General features: G+C 49.8%; 7 protein-coding genes across 7 annotated transcripts; 1 reads left to right on the forward strand and 6 right to left on the reverse strand.

The window, feature by feature from the left end:
* Positions 1 to 761: 761 nt before the first annotated feature.
* EDB91DRAFT_1085251 (uncharacterized protein) lies at positions 762 to 1,586 on the reverse strand (the record flags this gene model as incomplete). Its single annotated transcript, XM_041315876.1, has 2 exons — positions 762 to 1,030; positions 1,088 to 1,586. 2 exons carry the CDS (start codon positions 1,584 to 1,586, stop codon positions 762 to 764), a joined length of 768 nt encoding a protein of 255 aa, XP_041173265.1.
* A 1,156-nt stretch (positions 1,587 to 2,742) lies between these two features.
* On the reverse strand, positions 2,743 to 4,882 carry EDB91DRAFT_1085252 (uncharacterized protein; the record flags this gene model as incomplete). The annotated part of the gene is made up of 8 exons (XM_041315877.1): positions 2,743 to 2,904; positions 3,082 to 3,153; positions 3,322 to 3,407; positions 3,591 to 3,748; positions 3,801 to 3,961; positions 4,000 to 4,205; positions 4,269 to 4,337; positions 4,405 to 4,882. 8 exons carry the CDS (start codon positions 4,880 to 4,882, stop codon positions 2,743 to 2,745), a joined length of 1,392 nt encoding a protein of 463 aa, XP_041173266.1.
* Positions 4,883 to 6,638: 1,756 nt separating this feature from the next.
* On the forward strand, positions 6,639 to 10,198 carry EDB91DRAFT_1059121 (S-adenosyl-L-methionine-dependent methyltransferase; the record flags this gene model as incomplete). Its single annotated transcript, XM_041314220.1, has 12 exons — positions 6,639 to 6,872; positions 7,005 to 7,104; positions 7,641 to 7,789; positions 7,860 to 7,906; positions 7,962 to 8,052; positions 8,743 to 8,792; positions 8,928 to 9,022; positions 9,098 to 9,193; positions 9,452 to 9,583; positions 9,679 to 9,830; positions 9,885 to 10,004; positions 10,064 to 10,198. Coding segments are annotated over 12 exons (1,401 nt in total), but the record flags the coding sequence as incomplete, so codon positions are not given.
* Positions 10,199 to 11,750: 1,552 nt separating this feature from the next.
* Positions 11,751 to 13,053, reverse strand: EDB91DRAFT_737953 (uncharacterized protein). The gene is made up of 2 exons (XM_041328243.1): positions 12,612 to 13,053; positions 11,751 to 12,557 (listed from the first exon to the last, which is right to left on the reverse strand). The coding sequence occupies exons 1-2, from the start codon at positions 12,656 to 12,658 to the stop codon at positions 12,011 to 12,013; spliced, it is 594 nt and encodes a 197-aa protein (XP_041173268.1). The 5' UTR covers positions 12,659 to 13,053; the 3' UTR covers positions 11,751 to 12,010.
* Positions 13,054 to 13,294: 241 nt separating this feature from the next.
* On the reverse strand, positions 13,295 to 14,693 carry EDB91DRAFT_737973 (uncharacterized protein). The gene is made up of 3 exons (XM_041328244.1): positions 14,310 to 14,693; positions 14,035 to 14,263; positions 13,295 to 13,973 (listed from the first exon to the last, which is right to left on the reverse strand). Exons 1-3 carry the CDS (start codon positions 14,530 to 14,532, stop codon positions 13,502 to 13,504), a joined length of 924 nt encoding a protein of 307 aa, XP_041173269.1. The 5' UTR covers positions 14,533 to 14,693; the 3' UTR covers positions 13,295 to 13,501.
* Positions 14,694 to 14,704: 11 nt separating this feature from the next.
* Positions 14,705 to 16,635, reverse strand: EDB91DRAFT_1016867 (uncharacterized protein; the record flags this gene model as incomplete). The annotated part of the gene is made up of 2 exons (XM_041312497.1): positions 14,705 to 14,871; positions 16,572 to 16,635. Coding segments are annotated over 2 exons (231 nt in total), but the record flags the coding sequence as incomplete, so codon positions are not given.
* A 517-nt stretch (positions 16,636 to 17,152) lies between these two features.
* EDB91DRAFT_1011775 (uncharacterized protein) lies at positions 17,153 to 17,317 on the reverse strand (the record flags this gene model as incomplete). Its single annotated transcript, XM_041312427.1, has 1 exon — positions 17,153 to 17,317. A coding segment is annotated over one exon (165 nt), but the record flags the coding sequence as incomplete, so codon positions are not given.
* Positions 17,318 to 17,976: the final 659 nt, after the last annotated feature.

Consider the following 17,976-nt stretch of genomic DNA (forward strand, 5'->3'; position numbering starts at 1 on the left):
GTGAGGCGACTGCTATAAGACTCGTCATATAGTCCGGCGATGTAATGAAACTATAAATGTGGAATAAGTTTGGTCCAGGCTACTGTATCGTACGCGCCAGGGGGCAGCGATCGTAAGCTCATGATCATAAGTACAATGAGTGTAATGCGTGCAGCAATATAAATGAAAAACATAAGTATTTCCAAAGATGTCAATATTAATGGTTGATCATGCCCCACATCGCTCAGCCACATGAAACCCACAAAGTCTTCGAGAAGGAGAAATACCACTGTACCTACTATCACAAGGGAAGCCGCGCGCCATATTAGCTGCTCTGCATGTCTCTGAAACAAGAAATTCCAGCCCAGACAATGCATCCCTCCAAACACCATCCCACTAAAATATCCAGTGGGAACTAAAATGAGCCCATCAGTGACCGAACCTATACCATAACCACCTAGAGATGGAACCCGATGTGAATGGACAGCATGGGGAGAAATGACTTCACCAGCGCCCACAAGATTGGTCAAGGGATAGATGAGACATGCTAAACGATCATTCCAGGTTCCACTGGAGAACATTGAATGTGCCTTACTAGAATGCAGATGAATTAGAGTCATTTCAAGGCAAGAATATCGACAACATACTTGTAGGTTAAGGTGCTCAGCGGTGATGCAGTTGCTTTCCAATGTACAATATAAGGACATCTTACATCCTTAGGCTTCTTCCACCAAAAGCCATAGGCAATGCAGGTCAGAGCAGTTAGAGCCAGGGTGTCGATTTCAAGCGGCAGTTATCTGAAGGTTCTGTGTGTAACGGGCGACAAGCTGGAGGATGAACCAAGCCAACTGAAGAATTACAATGCCTTTGGATAGTCCATCACCCTTACTTCGATCTTCTATCTCTTCCTCCGTGATGACAGGCATATCCACATATCCCTCAGAAATAAAGTGCCGGAGTTCATTGGGTGTAAGAGTGCCTTGTGGTTCGTCATTGACATAGAGGATGAATCCACCCATACACGCAAAGAACCCATGCACCACTGTCCATCCTGTGAAGGCATCAGTTAGATGTTAGTTGACACCGACTGAAAGAAGTGGGCACGTACTAAGCCGACCTCTAAACTTTGAAGGTTTGAACCCGAGAGCGCTTGGACTTTGACTATATCTTTCATTTGAGTCTGGGATGTCATCGAGAAATGTAGCTGTGCTCTCTGATATATCCCAATGGCTGCGGTGGGCCTGGGCACACTGTGAACCAAAGTCACTATTGAACTTCTTTGCAGCTGCACGAGCACTGAGAAATTGCCACGCGGCCCAGGTGATGATGAGTTCTGGGCTGATCAACGCCACGACCATGATGAATAGACGACGGCGCATAATGGTAAGTTTCCCCTCGTTCATACCCGGAATGTTCGGATGAATTGCAGTCCATGTGCATGCTAATAAGGTTGCACCACAGCTCCAGATAATGTCCCACAAGGTCCTGGTGTTACTGTAGGATGGAGAGTCGCTGGAATTTGTATGGATACTGGTAGCATTGAGGATCGGCAGTGAGGCGCAAACTAACGCGATGTATAACAGGACAGTGCAGGGTAGGAGGTTCATGGTGATGATGAGAGCACGGTACTACGCCTGTTCATCCTACTCTCTTTATCTTAGTAGGGGAGTGGCCGTGCATCTCATTGCATGACACGTCATGTCAAAGTACAATTGCCATTAAATCGCCGAGGATAATGGATTGATGTTAATCACCAATATCACAGCCTGAAATAAGGCTAAGCACGAGGAAATTGATGATCCAGGCGGAAAACGAGCCGAACCACCGATGCACGTGCGTATCACCGTCATGCGGGTACATTGCTCTGGCTTTCCATACTGCACGAGCATGTCAATTTGATGAAGACCAGGATAAATCATCGACATACCACTGAGATCACTCGAAATAACCGAGCTTGAAGCAACACCGGCAAAGCTACACGCGAAACCTCAGCGCTGCAGCAGAACCGCTCCTGCCTCGATCGAGTATTAAAGTCAAGTAGACAGGGAACATCAGAAGTTCCATCAGGCATATTATGTAGTCTATCAATCGAACACAGGCCTAAGCGCAATGCGATCATCGGAAAAGCCTGTGTCTCAAATTTCAATGAGCATCGGCGGCGGCGCCTCCGCCTCGATCGCTGGCTTGGCCCACCGAGCGTAATAGCTCATCTAGGGTCTCTTAGCACTCTACTGTCAGAGACGAACGTTATCATTGGTAAATGCCAGAAACAGATAACTCAGAAGTGAACAATTTATGTCGTAAATGGCACAAACAGGTAACTCGCCTCTCTCATCCTGGCTGCTCCCCTCAATGCTTGATCCAACGCGCCGCTTTCCTCCTCCAATGTGGGATCGATCGCATCACGCACACCTCCTCGCTCTCGGTCATTGGGTTATAATGTCACAATGATGCGGTAAATATGGTAAGAGCAATGCGACTCTAATTAGTAATGAAAACCGTGACGCAAAACGCAAAATCCATAATGCAGTTGACACATTAGTATTTTGGATACTGTTAGGATTGTTGGCGGGACTTGTGTAATAGCCTGTGCTTGCCTACCACGTCATGTATTTACGGTTACCGGGACATTTCGGAAGTCGATCTGTTCATCTATATTATTATTAAGTCGCGCTTTGTGTTGTGGATGTGGATAACTTAGGAACGCAATATGTGTGTCGATATTCCGCAGGGGCCAGCTGCAACGACACCCTAGATCCCTCTCTAACGTTTCCACACATAACTCGCAAACACATTTTCCGCATGCTCTGCGTTTTCGAGGAGCGGATCTAAGAATGCTGATGCTGTGCGTGGAGAAGTGAGTTGATGAAGTTTGGAGGAGATGTAGTTGGCGGAGATGGATGCACTGCGGATGCACCCGGATGACTGTATAGTAATATTGTGAGATTGGTCGGATAAGAATTGTCAATGGTACAGAGAGATTGGTTCATATTACGGTTAGATTGGATGTGTACGCGCAAAGAAAAGCGGAGCATACCCCCCGCGTGTCGTTATTAGGCACTTGAGCGTGTTTGATAATTGGGTGGGCAGTCATGCTCGCACCTCCGATTTTGACAGCGACCCAGATGTTGAACCAGGCAAGTTATCATACTCCGTTACTGCAATGTAATGAAACTACAAATGTGGAATAAACTTGGTCCATGCTACTGTATCGTATACGCCAGGAGGCAGTGATCGTAAGTTCAGCATCATAAGTACAAGTAGTATAATACGTGCAGGAATATATGTGTAACTGAAGAGGCCGCCGAGACCGACAACATACAAGAAAAAAAGAAAAATTACAATGAAGTAGATCGCCTCTTTGGTTTGTATCATCCTGTCAAATCTCTGCTTCCACCAGGGCAGCATGCCTTCCCAATCAAATGTTTCTACAGCAAACATTGTAAAAGCATATGCAGGCGCAAATGCCAACAGGAGGGAAACCACACGCCATAATACCTGCTCTGCGAATCTCTGAAACGATAAATTCCAGCCCAGACAATGCATCCCTCCAAACACCACCCCACCGAAACATCCAAAGAGAAATGTAGTAATCCTACCATGATGCTCACTGAAGCCACCTAGAGATGGCACGCGGCGAGAATCGGCAGCACGGCGGGAAATGTATACTGAACCAACTCCAGAAAGACTCAAAAAGGGGGAAAGCAGATCTGACGCTAACTGATTGGGGTCGTGGCGGCCTGGGTGGGTGGATCTTGAATCTGCCTTTCTAGAGTGCAGACGAATCAGAGCGATTTCTGGCGAGAATATTGATGACATACTCGTAGGTTAAGCCGGTTGGCAATGGGAATGCTGTTGCTTTCCAATGAACAATACAAGGATGTCCTATGTCCTTGGGCTTCTTCCACCACAAGCCATAGGCGATGCAGGTCAGAGTAGTCACAGCCAGGGTGTCGATTTCAAGCAGTGTTACTGGAAGATTCTGGGCATAGCGGGCGACAGCTGGATAACGAACCACACCAATTGAAGAATGGCGATGCCTTTGGATAGTACGTCACCCTTGCTTCTGTCTTTTATGTCCGCCTCCGTGATGTCAGGCATGTCCACAGATCCCTCAAGAACAAAGCGCAGAAGCTCATCTGGTGTAAGAGTGGCCCGCGGCTCGTCGTCGATGTAGAGTATGAATCCACCCATCCACGCGAAGAATCCATGCGTCACTGTCCATTCTATGAGAGCAGTGGTTGTACGTTAGTCCCTGTCTGACCGAAGAGTCCGAGCATGTAACTGACTTCTAAACTCTACAGGTTCAGGTGTGCACAGTTTTACCCACGCAAATAACCTACGTATTACTGTCCGTCCTGTGGAGGTTTGGTTAGTTAGTTACCACCGACAGAAGGGTCCAAGTACGCCGAACATGAGACTGACCTCTGAGCTTTGCAGCGTTTGGACGTCGACTATGCCTTCCATCTGATTCTAGATTTTCACCAAGCAAAGGAGCTGCGCTCTCTGATATATCTCTGTGGTGGCCGTGGGTCTGGGCAAGTTGTGCACCAAAGGCATCGTTGAACTCCTTTGCAGTTGCACGAGCACTGACGAACTGCTTCGCAGCCCAGAGGATCATGAATTCTGGGGCGATCAACGCCGTGATCATGATGCCTAGACGACGAAGGGTAATGGAAAATGTCCCCTCGCTCATACCCGGAATGTTCGGGTGAACTGCAGTCCATGTACATGCGAATAGGGTCGCAGCACAGCTCAATATGATGTCCCACAAGGTTCTGGTGTTGTTGTCGGATGGAGACTCGCTGGAATCGAGTGAATGGATGTCGGTACCATTGAGAATTGGCACTGAGGCGCAAAGAAACGGAACGTATAACAAGATAGCCAAGTGTAGGAGGGTCATGGTGAAGTTGAGATGAGACGTCTGTTCATCCTGCTCTCTTTTAAGGTGTGGCCGCATGCATAATGCACGCATACCATTGCTTATCGCGCCAGGTTTAAGCGCTGGCGCTAGCATCACCTCGAGGCCACTACGATCACCAATGGCACAGGGAATCTATTAGATATGTAATGCCATACATGTTCAGTGTGGAAGTCGGACAGAGACAATGAGACGCGAGACATGTAATTCATTTGGACTCCTTAGATTGTATGGCAATGAGGACGAGCATCGTCCGATCACCGGGGGATGCTTGGCAGTTTGACGCGCACGAGTGCTGTGACTTGGTGCGACTCAGCACGATAGAAAGCGGTCGTTCCCCTTAAGTTATGTGACAATATAAAGCAAGTCAAGTCAAGTCAGAGTCCTTGACACGTAAGTAAAGTTAAGTACCCACTGCACCGACACGGCGATCCATTATGTGATTGCGAGGCTCCCGTGCGCACCGTTCCTCATTGCCCAGCACCCTCATTTAATCAGCATCCTCCCAGCAAGCGCTGGTGAATGCAGTGGCACTGGCCATGCACGCTGTGTATACTCGACTCTCAATCGTCGCTTCACGCCATGCTTTTCAAACTCCAGGGCATGTCTCAGCCGACGCAACCATAGCAGTCCCCCAAGATTATGCTGTATAATCATTGCGGATGGCTAGCGGATGGGCGTGTATTACGCACACTTACCTGTCTTGATTCAGGGTCTTGCCTCGAGGCCAACACATGATCAACACGAACTCCACTTGTTCGTCATATACAGTAACGTACAGGAATTGCGACGTCAAAGTGGTGGTTGCAAACAAAATCGTGCTGCGGTTGAACAGGGTCGTATCAGAGCTGGGCAGGAGCTAATTGAGGAGAACTCAAGTGAGTCACGACGGAGAGTTCAAGCCGGATTGACGTGTATATGGCTTTGGAGTGGCATTTCAGCCTCCCATAGCCAATAGAAGGAAGCACCGGCAACGCCCGAAGTAGACCTGCTTACAAAGGATTATTGGTTCTCTTCTCCCGCTGGTTCCATGCTGTCAAGTTCGGGACTGTCGCGGTTTATTGACTTCTAACCTGCTTTCCCCCTTGTTCACGCTGGATCGACGCGTCTTTGAACCTCCTTATACGGCTCATCATATCGATCTCCTCGGATTGTCTCCCCGATTTGCACTAGAGATTTCTGTTTTGCTGGCTCGTTAACCTCTCCACGTCTTCTGCGGCTTCGCTTCTGACGCGATTATCTGATGATTGTCAAATAGAACGCGTGCTGTTGAGGTCTATCTGACAATGAATCTTCCTCTAGTCTGTCTTGAATATTTAATATGTCTCCAGAGGGTCAAAGTTGTAGCACGATTTCATCGGACAGGGCATGTTCAAAATACGATTTGGATCTTTTCAGACAACGTGAGGCCCAACCGAGTTTATTCCTGGTTTGACGTGCGGCGAACTTGTGGCCAGTAGTGCATTTTTCTTTGCCTTTCATGCGCTACTGTCCTTAAGCATGTCCTTTACTCTGTAGTACTTTGCACTCTCTAAGAGCTCTCGGTGCTAGCACAGCTACTCCGCCGATGACACCCACCCCAACATTTGCAACGCTGCGGGCGCTGCATGCGCTCATGGGCGACGCGCTAGACGATATACATCGCATTTTTTCACAATCATCCACGCCCCATTCCTCGCAATGTTCATCCCCAGCATTCCCCGATTCTCCAGAGCCAGTGTCGGTGCCCGCCACACCCATGTCTTCCACCTTCAGCACGCAGGTGTCATCCTATGGGACGCCCCTCTCGCCGTCCAACTTTCAGCACGACTATCCTTCGCCAGAACTTCCATATGTATCGTCTTCACCTGCTGAGAAACTCGCTGCCTGCCCGGCGGCAAGCGCTGCAGCAACAAGGATCATTGCTGCTGCTGGCCAGATTACGAGCATCGTACAGAAGCCATTTCTATTCATGTCTGATGCAAGCATGGTGGTAAGTTTCATTTTTCGTTCTCATTTGACTTATTGTTCGGGTGAATTCTACCACCTTTGTCATTCCGACAGGTGTTTCGTTCTTGCGTCGTTATGTACTATGTAGCATTCTGACACTGTTTTTCACCTCCAGTACACCCTTCCCGCATGCTTGCGTCTCATCGAACATTTACACGTCGTTGAGATTCTACGCGAAGCAGAGGACGAACGCCAGCGATTCCTTTCCGAGCTGCGTATTATCGCAGAGCTCCAGTCCCAGAGCGAGCCCGTCATCGTTGACACCCTAGCTCAATGTGCCCCAGATAAGGGATCGAACGACCCAAACGAATACTCCGCTAATGACCTTGTATCACGCCCGAGCTTTACCCGGGGTATGTACTCACCTTCCCTAGCTTGATAGCTGAGTACTGATCGCCGTCTTTTATTTTTATTTCTTGTTATCTCCATTCATACGCCATCCCCTCCCTTTCCTGCCTCGGAACCCTGTCACGTGGTAAAATTGAGCAGATGCTCCGACAAAGGCAGAGGAAAAGGCACTCCAGTTAGAGGGTGTACACGTCAAGGACATTTCCCTCATCATCAAAGAACGCACGGGCGGCCTTCGGTGTGTGGACTCCGTGCGGTTAGGTGGGTCTGATCTCTAGTCGTTTGACCTACAACTTTGTCCTGCTCTTTGGATGTTTTAAGATTCCAAATGACTCTTTCCCAGTCGATAGATACTTGAAGTTCGCCCCGTTCCTCAATCCCGCTTATCGTTGAAGTAAATCAGCTAACAATTACCCACCCTTAGCTCACCCCTTACGCTTGCTTTCAACGCATCACATTCTGCGTGAAACAGCTCCAGACACCTTCGCACTGACACGTGTCGTTAGCCTGCTCGACAGCGGGAAGAACGTGGCAGACGTCTTTGCAAAGTACGTTGTCACCTCTCTCTTTCTTCCTTCACCTACAGTACGTACCGAAACTTACATCCGTTGATAGCCCCGAGAAAAAATATGTAGACACGTCTGGCATTGCCGCTTTCGTCGGCTTGTGGTGCGTTTTCCCTTGCATTTCTGGACATGCAGATATCTAAAGCAAAAGTTCTCAGCACCGATGAGCTGTTCAAGTCAGCTGCGTACCTCACGGAGGCGTTTACAGGTGTCCAACTTCCTTTAGCTCCTCCTGGGAGTGCTGCTACGGTGCCTCCAGATGGCGATGAAGCGTATATATCCGTTCCGGGTGTCCAAAACGCGGGGGACGACGCGCATATGTCCGGCCCTTTAGCGCAGCCTATGCCTATATGCGCCCCATCGCTTGCTAGTGAAGCGCATATATCCGTTCCGGATGTCCAAAATACAGGGACCGATGCGCATATATCCAGCTCTCTAGCGCCACCTCAGCCTATATGCGCCCAATCGCTCGCTAGTCTCAATTCGGGGCGTCCAACCCCTACTTCAGCAACGCGGACGTACCCATATCTCCCTGAAGTTGCGACGGTGACCCAAGCACTCCCAAAGGTAGAACAAACCATGTCTCCTCGTTTATGGGATGCTACGATGCCTGCGCCCATCCCTGGACCACCTTTGGACCTCGGCCCAGGTTTACTATCTCCCAGACGCGGTGCATCACCGAACACTGAAGCCTCGTCTGTCATCACAACACTCAAACTTCCCCCGCCTGTCCCACATCCTTCACCATTGCACAACGCGATCTACAGCAAGAGTGACGTTCCAATCAGTCCGTCTGCGCTCCTTGTTAAATGTGCATCTGCAGTGTCGACTCTTACACTTGGGTCTATGAGCTCGGCTGCTGTATCCGAGGGGAGGTCGCCCAGTAGTGACATGGGCTTGGCCGATAGAAGGAGTACTAGGTCGGGTCTGGATGTTGAGCCCCTTCCTGCATTCAACCTCGCGTTCAATACACCCGTGCCCTTTTTCGAGTGGCTAGAGGACGGCGGACTGGACGCACTTGGTGGGAATGGCGTCGGGGCAGGGACAGTTGGTAATAGTGTGTCAGCTGAAGATGGGACCGTGGAGAACCGAGCTGGACATGTGAGGAATATGAGTACACAAAGCGGTCGTGAACCGCGCAAGTCTTTCCGCCTTGAACGGTTTTCGCAGGCAATGACTGGGACGAGTGGGTGGGAGGCGCCTGGGGCGATCCTGACTGGTACGTCGCTATTCATGCTTATTTATTTCGTTTGTATGTCTGAGGTTGTATAATTTCTGACACTCGTACCTCCAGGCTTTGACTGGCTCTCCCTCCCACGAGGTTCGACGATAGTAGACGTTGGAGGAGGTATCGGAAGCACAACGATGATCCTTGCGCGGGCGTTTGGAGGTAGTCCTGGAAGCGTGAGCAGCGACGGAGCTGAAGATACCTTGGAAAACATTAGCTTCATACCCGACGACTTGACCCCACGTAAATCCCGGAGCGACCTCAAGTCCTTCGCCTCACGTGGCGATCTCAAGTCCCACACCTCTCGCGCCGATCTCAAATCCAGGGTTTCTCGCGCTAATCTCAAAGCTGCGCGTTCTCATGCTGATTTGAAGCTCCAGTCCTCTCAGGGTGAGCTCAGCGCGCGACAGTCAATTGTAGTTTCTTGTGAGGACCTGGACATGCAGTTCCGCTTCATTGTCCAAGACCGTCCTGTGGTCGTCGGACTTGGACTTGCCGCATGGCGTGCACAGTGTCCAGAGATGCTGGAGAGTGGACAGGTTGTGTTTCATGGTAAGCACTCCACCCAGAAATTTGACGTGTTTGGCTCATGGTGTTGTCGACAGACCACGACTTCTTCCTCCCACAACCTCCGCTCCCCTCGTCAGATCCCACCCCGTATCCCGCAGTCTATATACTCCGTGTTGTCCTGCATGACTGGCCTGACGCTCGTGCACGTCATGTGCTGCTCAACTTGCGGCTTGCAAGCAGCCCAGAGACGAGGCTTATCATTGCGGACCACGTCCTTCCATTAGCATGTGTGGACGAGGGCGTCCGTAGCGCAAAGCACGAGCATCAGAAATCCGAAGGCGAGAAATGGACGCTCGATTCTGTTCTAGCGCACCTTGAGGGCGCACATGGCACACTGGCGCCTGCACCTCTGCTTCCAAACTTGGGCAAAGCAAGTGCAACCCCTTTTTCGATGGACATCATGGTACGCGCGATGATAGTCTATTGTCTGTGCACGACGGGATTACTGACTGGGCGGCATAGATGCATATCACTTTCAATGGCAAGGAGCGCACGTTACGTGAGCTTTGTGCGCTCGCTCTGTCATCTGGCTGGCGCATCGCACGTGTGACATACTCAAAAGGTTCCCATTTCGGGCACCTTGTCTGCGAGCCTGTAGATATACCTGAGGATGCATTCATGATCCTCCCGGAACGGCCAGCCTCCGATCCTGCGATAGATTTGTCGTTTGTCTGTGCTGAGCCCTCAGAGGACGACGTTCATGAAGACCCGCAGACCGCCCAAGAGATGTATGCAAATAAGCTGCCGTCACCACTCAGGCCGAGGCCTATCTCGACGGCCATCCTACCACTTTTGCCTTCTCCCATCCTCGAGCGCTCGTCATCACGGTGCGGAACACCAACGTTTGGATCCCGCGTGTTCCTTCCACGTCCTGACGAGATCCCGTCTCCCAAGTCTAAGTCATACAGTCTTGGTAGACGATGGCTCAAGGCGAGAGGCCTTGGAGTTCGCAGCGTAGTCGAGAAGCAAAAGCGCCGTGAAGAAGGCGCTCGAAAAGCCGATGAACACGATGACCAAAGTGGTCTATATGGATCTCCACAGCACGCCCGCGTTTGGTGGAAAAGGGCGCCTCTTGCTTCCCCTGTGGCAGAAGAACGAGCTGGTGACGCGTCGACGTCTCGCAGTCCACTTCGTCTTCGCAGGGGTACGATAACAACTCCTCCACAGCTGCAGAGCCCACGCATTCCTACGCAACTCAATTTCCCAGCGCATCGTACGACTCCTAGCATCCAGTCCAACTTCCAAAGCGATGGAAGTTCAAGTTCCCCACGATCAAGAAGGCCAAGTGTAGCGAGTCTCACTCGCAAGCTCAACTTCTCGCCTTTCGCGCGGAGACCGAGCGTAGTGGATATCGCTACGCAAAGGAGCAGTGAGACCAGCGCGAGCCCGCGGTCAGCGACGTTCGAAACCGCGCATGTCCAGCCTGCAGACCTGGAGAGGAAACTCAGGCATCAGCCGAGTTCACCCATGATGCAGAAATATTATTCCGATGGCGATCGCGAACACAGTGTCAGACATCATCCCAGTACTCCTCACTTGAAGGGTTGGTCTAATCGCACTGAAGAACCTCCGCCCTTGCCTACAACACCAAAGGTTATACCTGATGATGGTCCATCCACAGGCAGCGCGCATCCGCGCAAGTCAAGTCTCCTAAGCTCCCCGATGTTCGGTGGGAGTGCATCTAGTCTGTCCACGACGACCTCGCGTCAACCAAACCATTCGATTTTGTCAAGCGCTCCGTCTTTGATACGCGCACCCAGTACGCCTACGGAACCCACAAGCCCGAAAACAAAACGTCAGCCGGGTACACCGAAACTTCCCCGGAGGCTTAGTATACCTATGCTCCGCCGCAAGCGCAGTCGAAGTGCTGAAAGGGGTGCTTAGACCGGTGGTGGAGGACTCGTCATGCCGGGGAGATACCTGATACCGGTGCGAAAACTCAGTTTATAACTCTCGTTCATAGTGTTTTTCTTGATATCTCGTCGAATGCTGTGCGTTGCGCATATTATAGTGATTACCGCTCTTTTTATGTGTTTATGTCCTCGTTGCATCGCAAAACCTAATGTCTATATCGTACTTATACTCTTCTGTACGTTTCACTCTGGAGTAAATAATCAAGCCTTTAGATCTTAGATTCTAGCACGATTCGATACCTTGCTGTGCTCGGGTAGCTCATGTCAGGGGTCCGCTCAGTATCTCAGTATATTGTGCCAAGAGGGTCCGTAATGTATGTACAATGGTAAGCACAGGAATTGCATAGTGGAGTTGTACTGGATGACATATATGTTTGCTTGAGTCAAAAGCTCTAACATATACAGCTACTCTACATAATTGAAAAGTCCCTTATCTTTGAGCCCCGGAAAAGTGGATGTGTAAATGCAAATGAAAAAGTGGATTCTATCAGTACTATTACTTGCAGCCGTAATCGAACGTTGTTCCACAACGACAAACCATATGATTACAGCCAGCGATCTTCTCTATCAGATGGGAGCATCCTGGGCATCTTGCCCAACCTGATGCTTGAGCGATATCAAGCACTTGTTGCGTCGCTGCGTCAATGACGCAGTTATGATTTCCAACCCCCTCGTACTTGGTACGGCATTTTCCACACGTACGGGTGGAACAACTTGGGGCTGGACAGTCGTACACCTTTCGTGACGACTTTTGGTGGAGTGCACCAAGAAAGCGATTGCAGGATGGTGACGAGCAATACACCCGATGCATCGTTTTCTTTTCCCGGCCCTTGAGCCGGAAGTCCGCAATTAGAGCTTGACTGACGTAGCGTCGCACTTTCGTGAAGGGTATGTTCCTGTGACAGCACCGGGGTGGATACAGGGAGTCGTCACGAACTGATGACTGGAAGAGGTGGGTGATGCAAGCAAGGTCGAAGACATGCCCGCATGGGACTGGGATTGCGGCTCCATCTATAGGATCTCTGCAAATGATACAGATGGGTCTGACTATTTGTCAGTTACTATAGTCTATCCTCGTTGGCCTCAGGTAGACTCACGGTTCCCCCGAGGCACCATCGACCTTCTTGATCGATTGTCTTGGCATGTTGTTTTAACTGCTGACAGCTACTTGAGTTCCCAAAGGATGTTTAGTAGCCAGAGGAGACTATGTCCCCCCTTCGTATATGCAACTGAAAAGGCTGGAGGAGAAAGAGGAACGAGAAGGAATGCTCAGCACTTTACGCCTCGTTGCCTCCGCATGGACTCGATCACCCCTAAATGATCGTGAATAACGAAATAAAGATAAGGAATCTGGTTTCAGAGCGCTCGATATCAGGAGTGCGAAAACACGTTCTACGCGTTGATAGTTAAATACAGGAGTAATCGGTTGGACATCAGGCCGTTGTAAAACCTTCGTTGGATCGACCAGACCTGCGCTCGGGGAAAGAATTGTGTGGTCTAGGGAGTGTCCTGGGACAAGATATACATTGTAACTTTGTACGACTTACCATACATGATCGCCGTAATCGTGATGGTCACCGGTCACTGCGGGGGTCGTGTCTGCCACTGATTACATGCGGTGAGACCCCGAGACTGTCTTTCAGTTTAGACGCCTGCCACCCCGCGGGGTTGTCCCACACACAGGAGTGTTTTTGGGTGGATGACACTCCAGATACCAAGCTGCCACCAAGCTGCCACCAAGCTGCCATCAAGCTCCAGGCCGCACCAAGCGCGCTCACAGCAGAGATGTATTAAATGTCCATTTATGGCACTTTGGGTCAGTACCCCATATCGGACAGCACCATACAGGGAGTCTGCTGTGCATGTAGCCATCGGAAGTATGACACGCGTACAGCACAGGTGTTGGTTTTTCTACCCCTTCATATCTACGTCTTCGTGCAGTAGAAACACATGGCACAGCATCTCCAAGTCGTGCTCCACCGTAATCTCATTTCCGTCGCGTTGCGTCCAGAGGACGATCAATGCCCCACCGATTAACGTACATGGGATAACGGGCCTGGCAAATCCTACCAGCCCAATCAAAAGTCGAGCAGCATGAAACGAGTCCTTGTCGCGTCTTGTCCGCTGTCTCGCACAAGGAAGTTAACATCACGAAGGTCGCCATGAACGTAGCCGTCAGCATGGAAATCATGGATAAAATCGGTGACGACTTTCTCCAGCAATTGACGGTCCCAGACAGCCATCTCGCTGAATTGTCGATATGAGCCGGTTCGTTGCACGAAGGGATCCTTATTTCAAGGGCTTCCATAACCACCATTTCCCGCTCACCGGGTAAACTCTTGTAGGCGATAAGTTCAGGGGCATGTCCCTTGCTGGGACAGAACTGGTGGACTTCCGGCAAACACCGCTTGACGAACTTGATACATATCTTCCTGCAATTTGCACTGTTGACAGTTTTCCTGTAGAAAATGAGTTTGTCCCTGAGGCCTTGAGTCTTATCATACGAGAAGTTGTGAGTACCTGTCGAATCTGAATAGTTCCGTGGATACGGACAACGCAGAGGCGAGTCTTGGGGTGGAATACAGATTTTTGAGTTTAGCCATAGCAATTCTGAGAGCTCCGAAAGTACGAGCTGCCATGGCTTGCATAGAGCGGTCTGTTGAATGCCAAAACAGCGGAATTATCGGGACCACGACATTGGACTGGACCTTGTTAGTGAAAACGGAGCCAACGATGCCGATGCAGGGACCTGGTTCTAGTCAATAGGGTACCCTAGGAATATCAAATCGACTTACCGAAGATGACGATATGGAGACAGGGAAGGATGAATCGGAGCCGCGTGATTTTGTCCTGAGTCCCGTTCAACTTTTTAAGAAACTTGCGGTAACAGTACGTTGCTTCCAGGAACGGTTCAGCACCGCCATCTCCAATCTCATTCTTCCCCACCACTATCACCGACGCGAACTTTTTGGCCATGGTATACTCAGGATCGGTCAAACATGATGTCGAACCAACCATGGAGGGCTATGCCGTAGGACTCGAGCACTTCACCGAATATATTCATCCGGTCGTACCCATCAGAATGGAAGGAACACATGATATTGCACATCGCATCCGAAAGGTCCCTGACAGGGCGATTATCGTCGCCAGTCAGTTTAAGTTGTGGACAGTCATCCACGAACTGGGCAAAGATAGGCTCTAGAAGGGTGACTGGAACAGGATCCTCAGCTTCACGAGGACGACTGCAAAGGTATTCTACCTTGTTCCGCCTCTGCTTTGTGGAGAATGTGACCGGCTTTCCGCCAATCTCTACGGCCCTCTTGAGGTATGTGCGTCGTTGATTAACAATCCGGATGTCTGACGCAAGCGGTAATCTTGACGAGAAAGTGATCAGTATGGAGGAAATGGTGCCAATATCGATGGGCAACTCACCTGCGTTTCGCTCTTTGACAAAAATATGTAGATGCTCTTCCTGGAGAAGATCAGAGAAAATCTGATGCAAGGGAGTTCATGGTGATAGCGGTGGTTTAGAGTCAAGTAGGAGACTCTTAAGATCGTGCTCAAACATGTCGGTGAAAGGCAGTAAAACTTTCCAGACTTGCAGAACACCGGGATGTACATCGCGAAATGCAGGATTCTTACCCTGGAGTGCTTGTCTGAGGTCAGAAACAAGGTTCGTGCTTGCAATCTCAACTGATATAACGCAGTTGGGGTCTTCGCCAAAGAACAAGCATTCGAGGTTGAAATTGGTCTTCGGGATGGCCGCAGACGCTAACGAGAAGGTGAGGATATAGATGATCGGCAGAAAAGCTGATAACTCGCCTCCTAGAGAACGTCGCACTACGATACGAACATTGCTACCCCTAGTGGCAACATCGAACACTTTAGACAGTCGGATTGACGGTGTATCGAGCTGGACACGACCTGGAACATCAACCACCAGCTTCCTAGGCTCGATATCGACCTGCCAAACATCAGATCATATCAGCATTGACGGATCTTGGGCGATCGCTCACCATCCATATGTGGAGAGAATGGAGTCAACGTCATCGAATAAAGGGGCCTTCTGCTCCTTAATAGCTCTCTTCAAATTGCCGACGGTCTCCGTGCTGGAAATTTTGATATGAAAGACATGCTGGCGGTCATTTCCAGAGACCCAGCAATGGAGGTGGAGCGTGTCGGACATGATGGATTCCTTCGCGGCTGAGACGCGGTGAGTAACTTGCACTTACATAATGGTGGCGGTGATGACGCCACGTGCATTCGAATAACAACAGTAATCCCGACCTAGCTTCAGCGTCGTTCCAAGCATGAAGGACTCGATAGGCAGGCCCATCTGACCGCGTGAAGTTGCAGTCGAAGATGGCCAAACTGAATGTCCACACGGAGTCCACTTTATCTTCGTCAGCCGGTTGATGTTTTTCACAATCATTTACGAACTGGGCAAAGATAGGCTCGAGAAGGGTGACTGGGACGGGATCCTTGGCTTCGCGAGAGCGAAAGGTACTATTCCTTATCCTGATCCTGCTTTATGGAGAATTCAACTAGCTTTCCGCCAGACGACTGAGTCTCTACGACCTTCTGAGGTATCCGAGTCGTTGATTAACAATCGGGATGTTTGAAGCCATCGGTAGACCTGACAAGACAGTGGTCAATATGGAGGAACGAGTGCACTCTGATAGATAACTCACCTGCATTTCGCTGTTTCACCACAATATGTAGGTGCTCTTCCTGAGGAAGATCAGAGAAAACTTGGTGCAATAGAGTCGAAGATGATAGCAGTGGGTTAGAGTCAAGAGGGGGATTGTTTAGATTATGCTCCAGTGAGTCATCGAAGGATAGGGAAACTTTCCATAGTCGCAGATTGGCGGGATCTACTTTGCATAACACAGACCTCTTATTCTTGATTGATCGACTGAGAACACTGACGGTCTTCGCCCCTGCAATCTTGACCGATAGCATATAGTCAGGGCCTTCGCCAAACAACAAGCAATTGAGCACGAGTTTTACTGGTCGAGCAGTCAGTGTAGGAATGACAATATTGATAGACAACTCACTGGGAGGTCGTCGTTTGACAACGATATGTAGATGCTCTTCCTTGGGAGGTTCGAAGAAAACTTTGTACAATTAATCGCAAGGCAATAGTGGTGGCTGAAAATCGAGTGGGAGACCGTTAATATCGTGTTCAAATGTGTTGTTGAAGGGCAGGGAAACTTTCCAGAGTTGCAGACTGCCGGGGCCTGCATCGCGGAACGCAGGACGCATATTCTTGAGCACTTGTCTGATGTCAGCAACAGTCTTCGTGCTTGCGATATTAACCATTAAAACAGAGTTAGGGTCTTCACCGAAGAACAAGCAGATGAGTTTGAGGTTGGTGTTCTAGCCGACAACTGACAGTCGAGCAGACGCTAATGAAGATGAGCATATAAATTATCAACAGATATGTTGATAGTGACTCACCTCCGAAAGAACGTCGCACTACGATACGAATATTTTTACCCCTAGGGACAACATCGAACACTTCGGACAGTTGCATCGACGGCATATCGAGCTTGACACAACCCGATTATCCGGCCCGACATCAACCTGTCATAGTATCAGATAATATCAGCCCATCAACAGACCTTGCTCGATCACCTACCAACCATAGGTGGAGAGAGTCGGGGTCAATATCATCAAATAAACGAGCCTTCTGCTCTTTGATGGCTTCCTTCAACGTGCCAACAGTCTGCTCGCTGGCAATTTCGATATCAAAAACACGCTGGATGTCGTCCCTAGAGACCCAACAATTGAGGTGGGACATGTCGGACATAATGCATTTCGTTCGCGGCTGAGCTTAGCTGCTGGTGAACATGCACTTACATAATTATGACGTCACGTGCATTTCCGGTCTGAATGTCCAAACGGTCCACTTGTGGAACAATGAAAACAAGTCCAGGCGTGTATAGGAAACATGATGAGTTGGGTTAGAACGATTCGTCGTGGTTGTTCTCGAATCTACAAACCAGGCAACAAGGAGAAGATCAGGAAGAGAAGAAAGAGGGGAAATACCAGCCAGAATCGACGGGAAGATATTCACGCTGTGAAACTCTTGTGAAGGTGCCAGCTTGAGCTCGACGCAGGAATGATCATTGGCCGAATGGTCGGAACTGACCAGTACAGATATGCACTCAAGTCGGCGGAGAATGCTAGAGAAGAGAAACTTGCATATGACTCTGTGACGATCGCGGTACAACATGCACAGCACCATCCATAGTCAAATGCAAGTGTTCGACATCCTAGTACTTCTTCCGTGCACTTACACGGCCAAATGCGGGGCCTTCCTACCACTGCTTCGAGTAACATCTAGGGGGTCGGGCGTTGTCAGCGGGTCATGTAGACGATCACCTGAGCATGATATGAGGTCCGTAGAAGATCCTGGTGAGCATTTGATTGGAGCAAAACTGCAACCAGTGGGTCTTC

Source organism: Suillus paluster (genome assembly GCF_016628075.1).
Source record: "Suillus paluster strain FC165 chromosome Unknown EDB91scaffold_67, whole genome shotgun sequence".
NCBI classification, from domain to species: domain Eukaryota; kingdom Fungi; phylum Basidiomycota; class Agaricomycetes; order Boletales; family Suillaceae; genus Suillus; species Suillus paluster.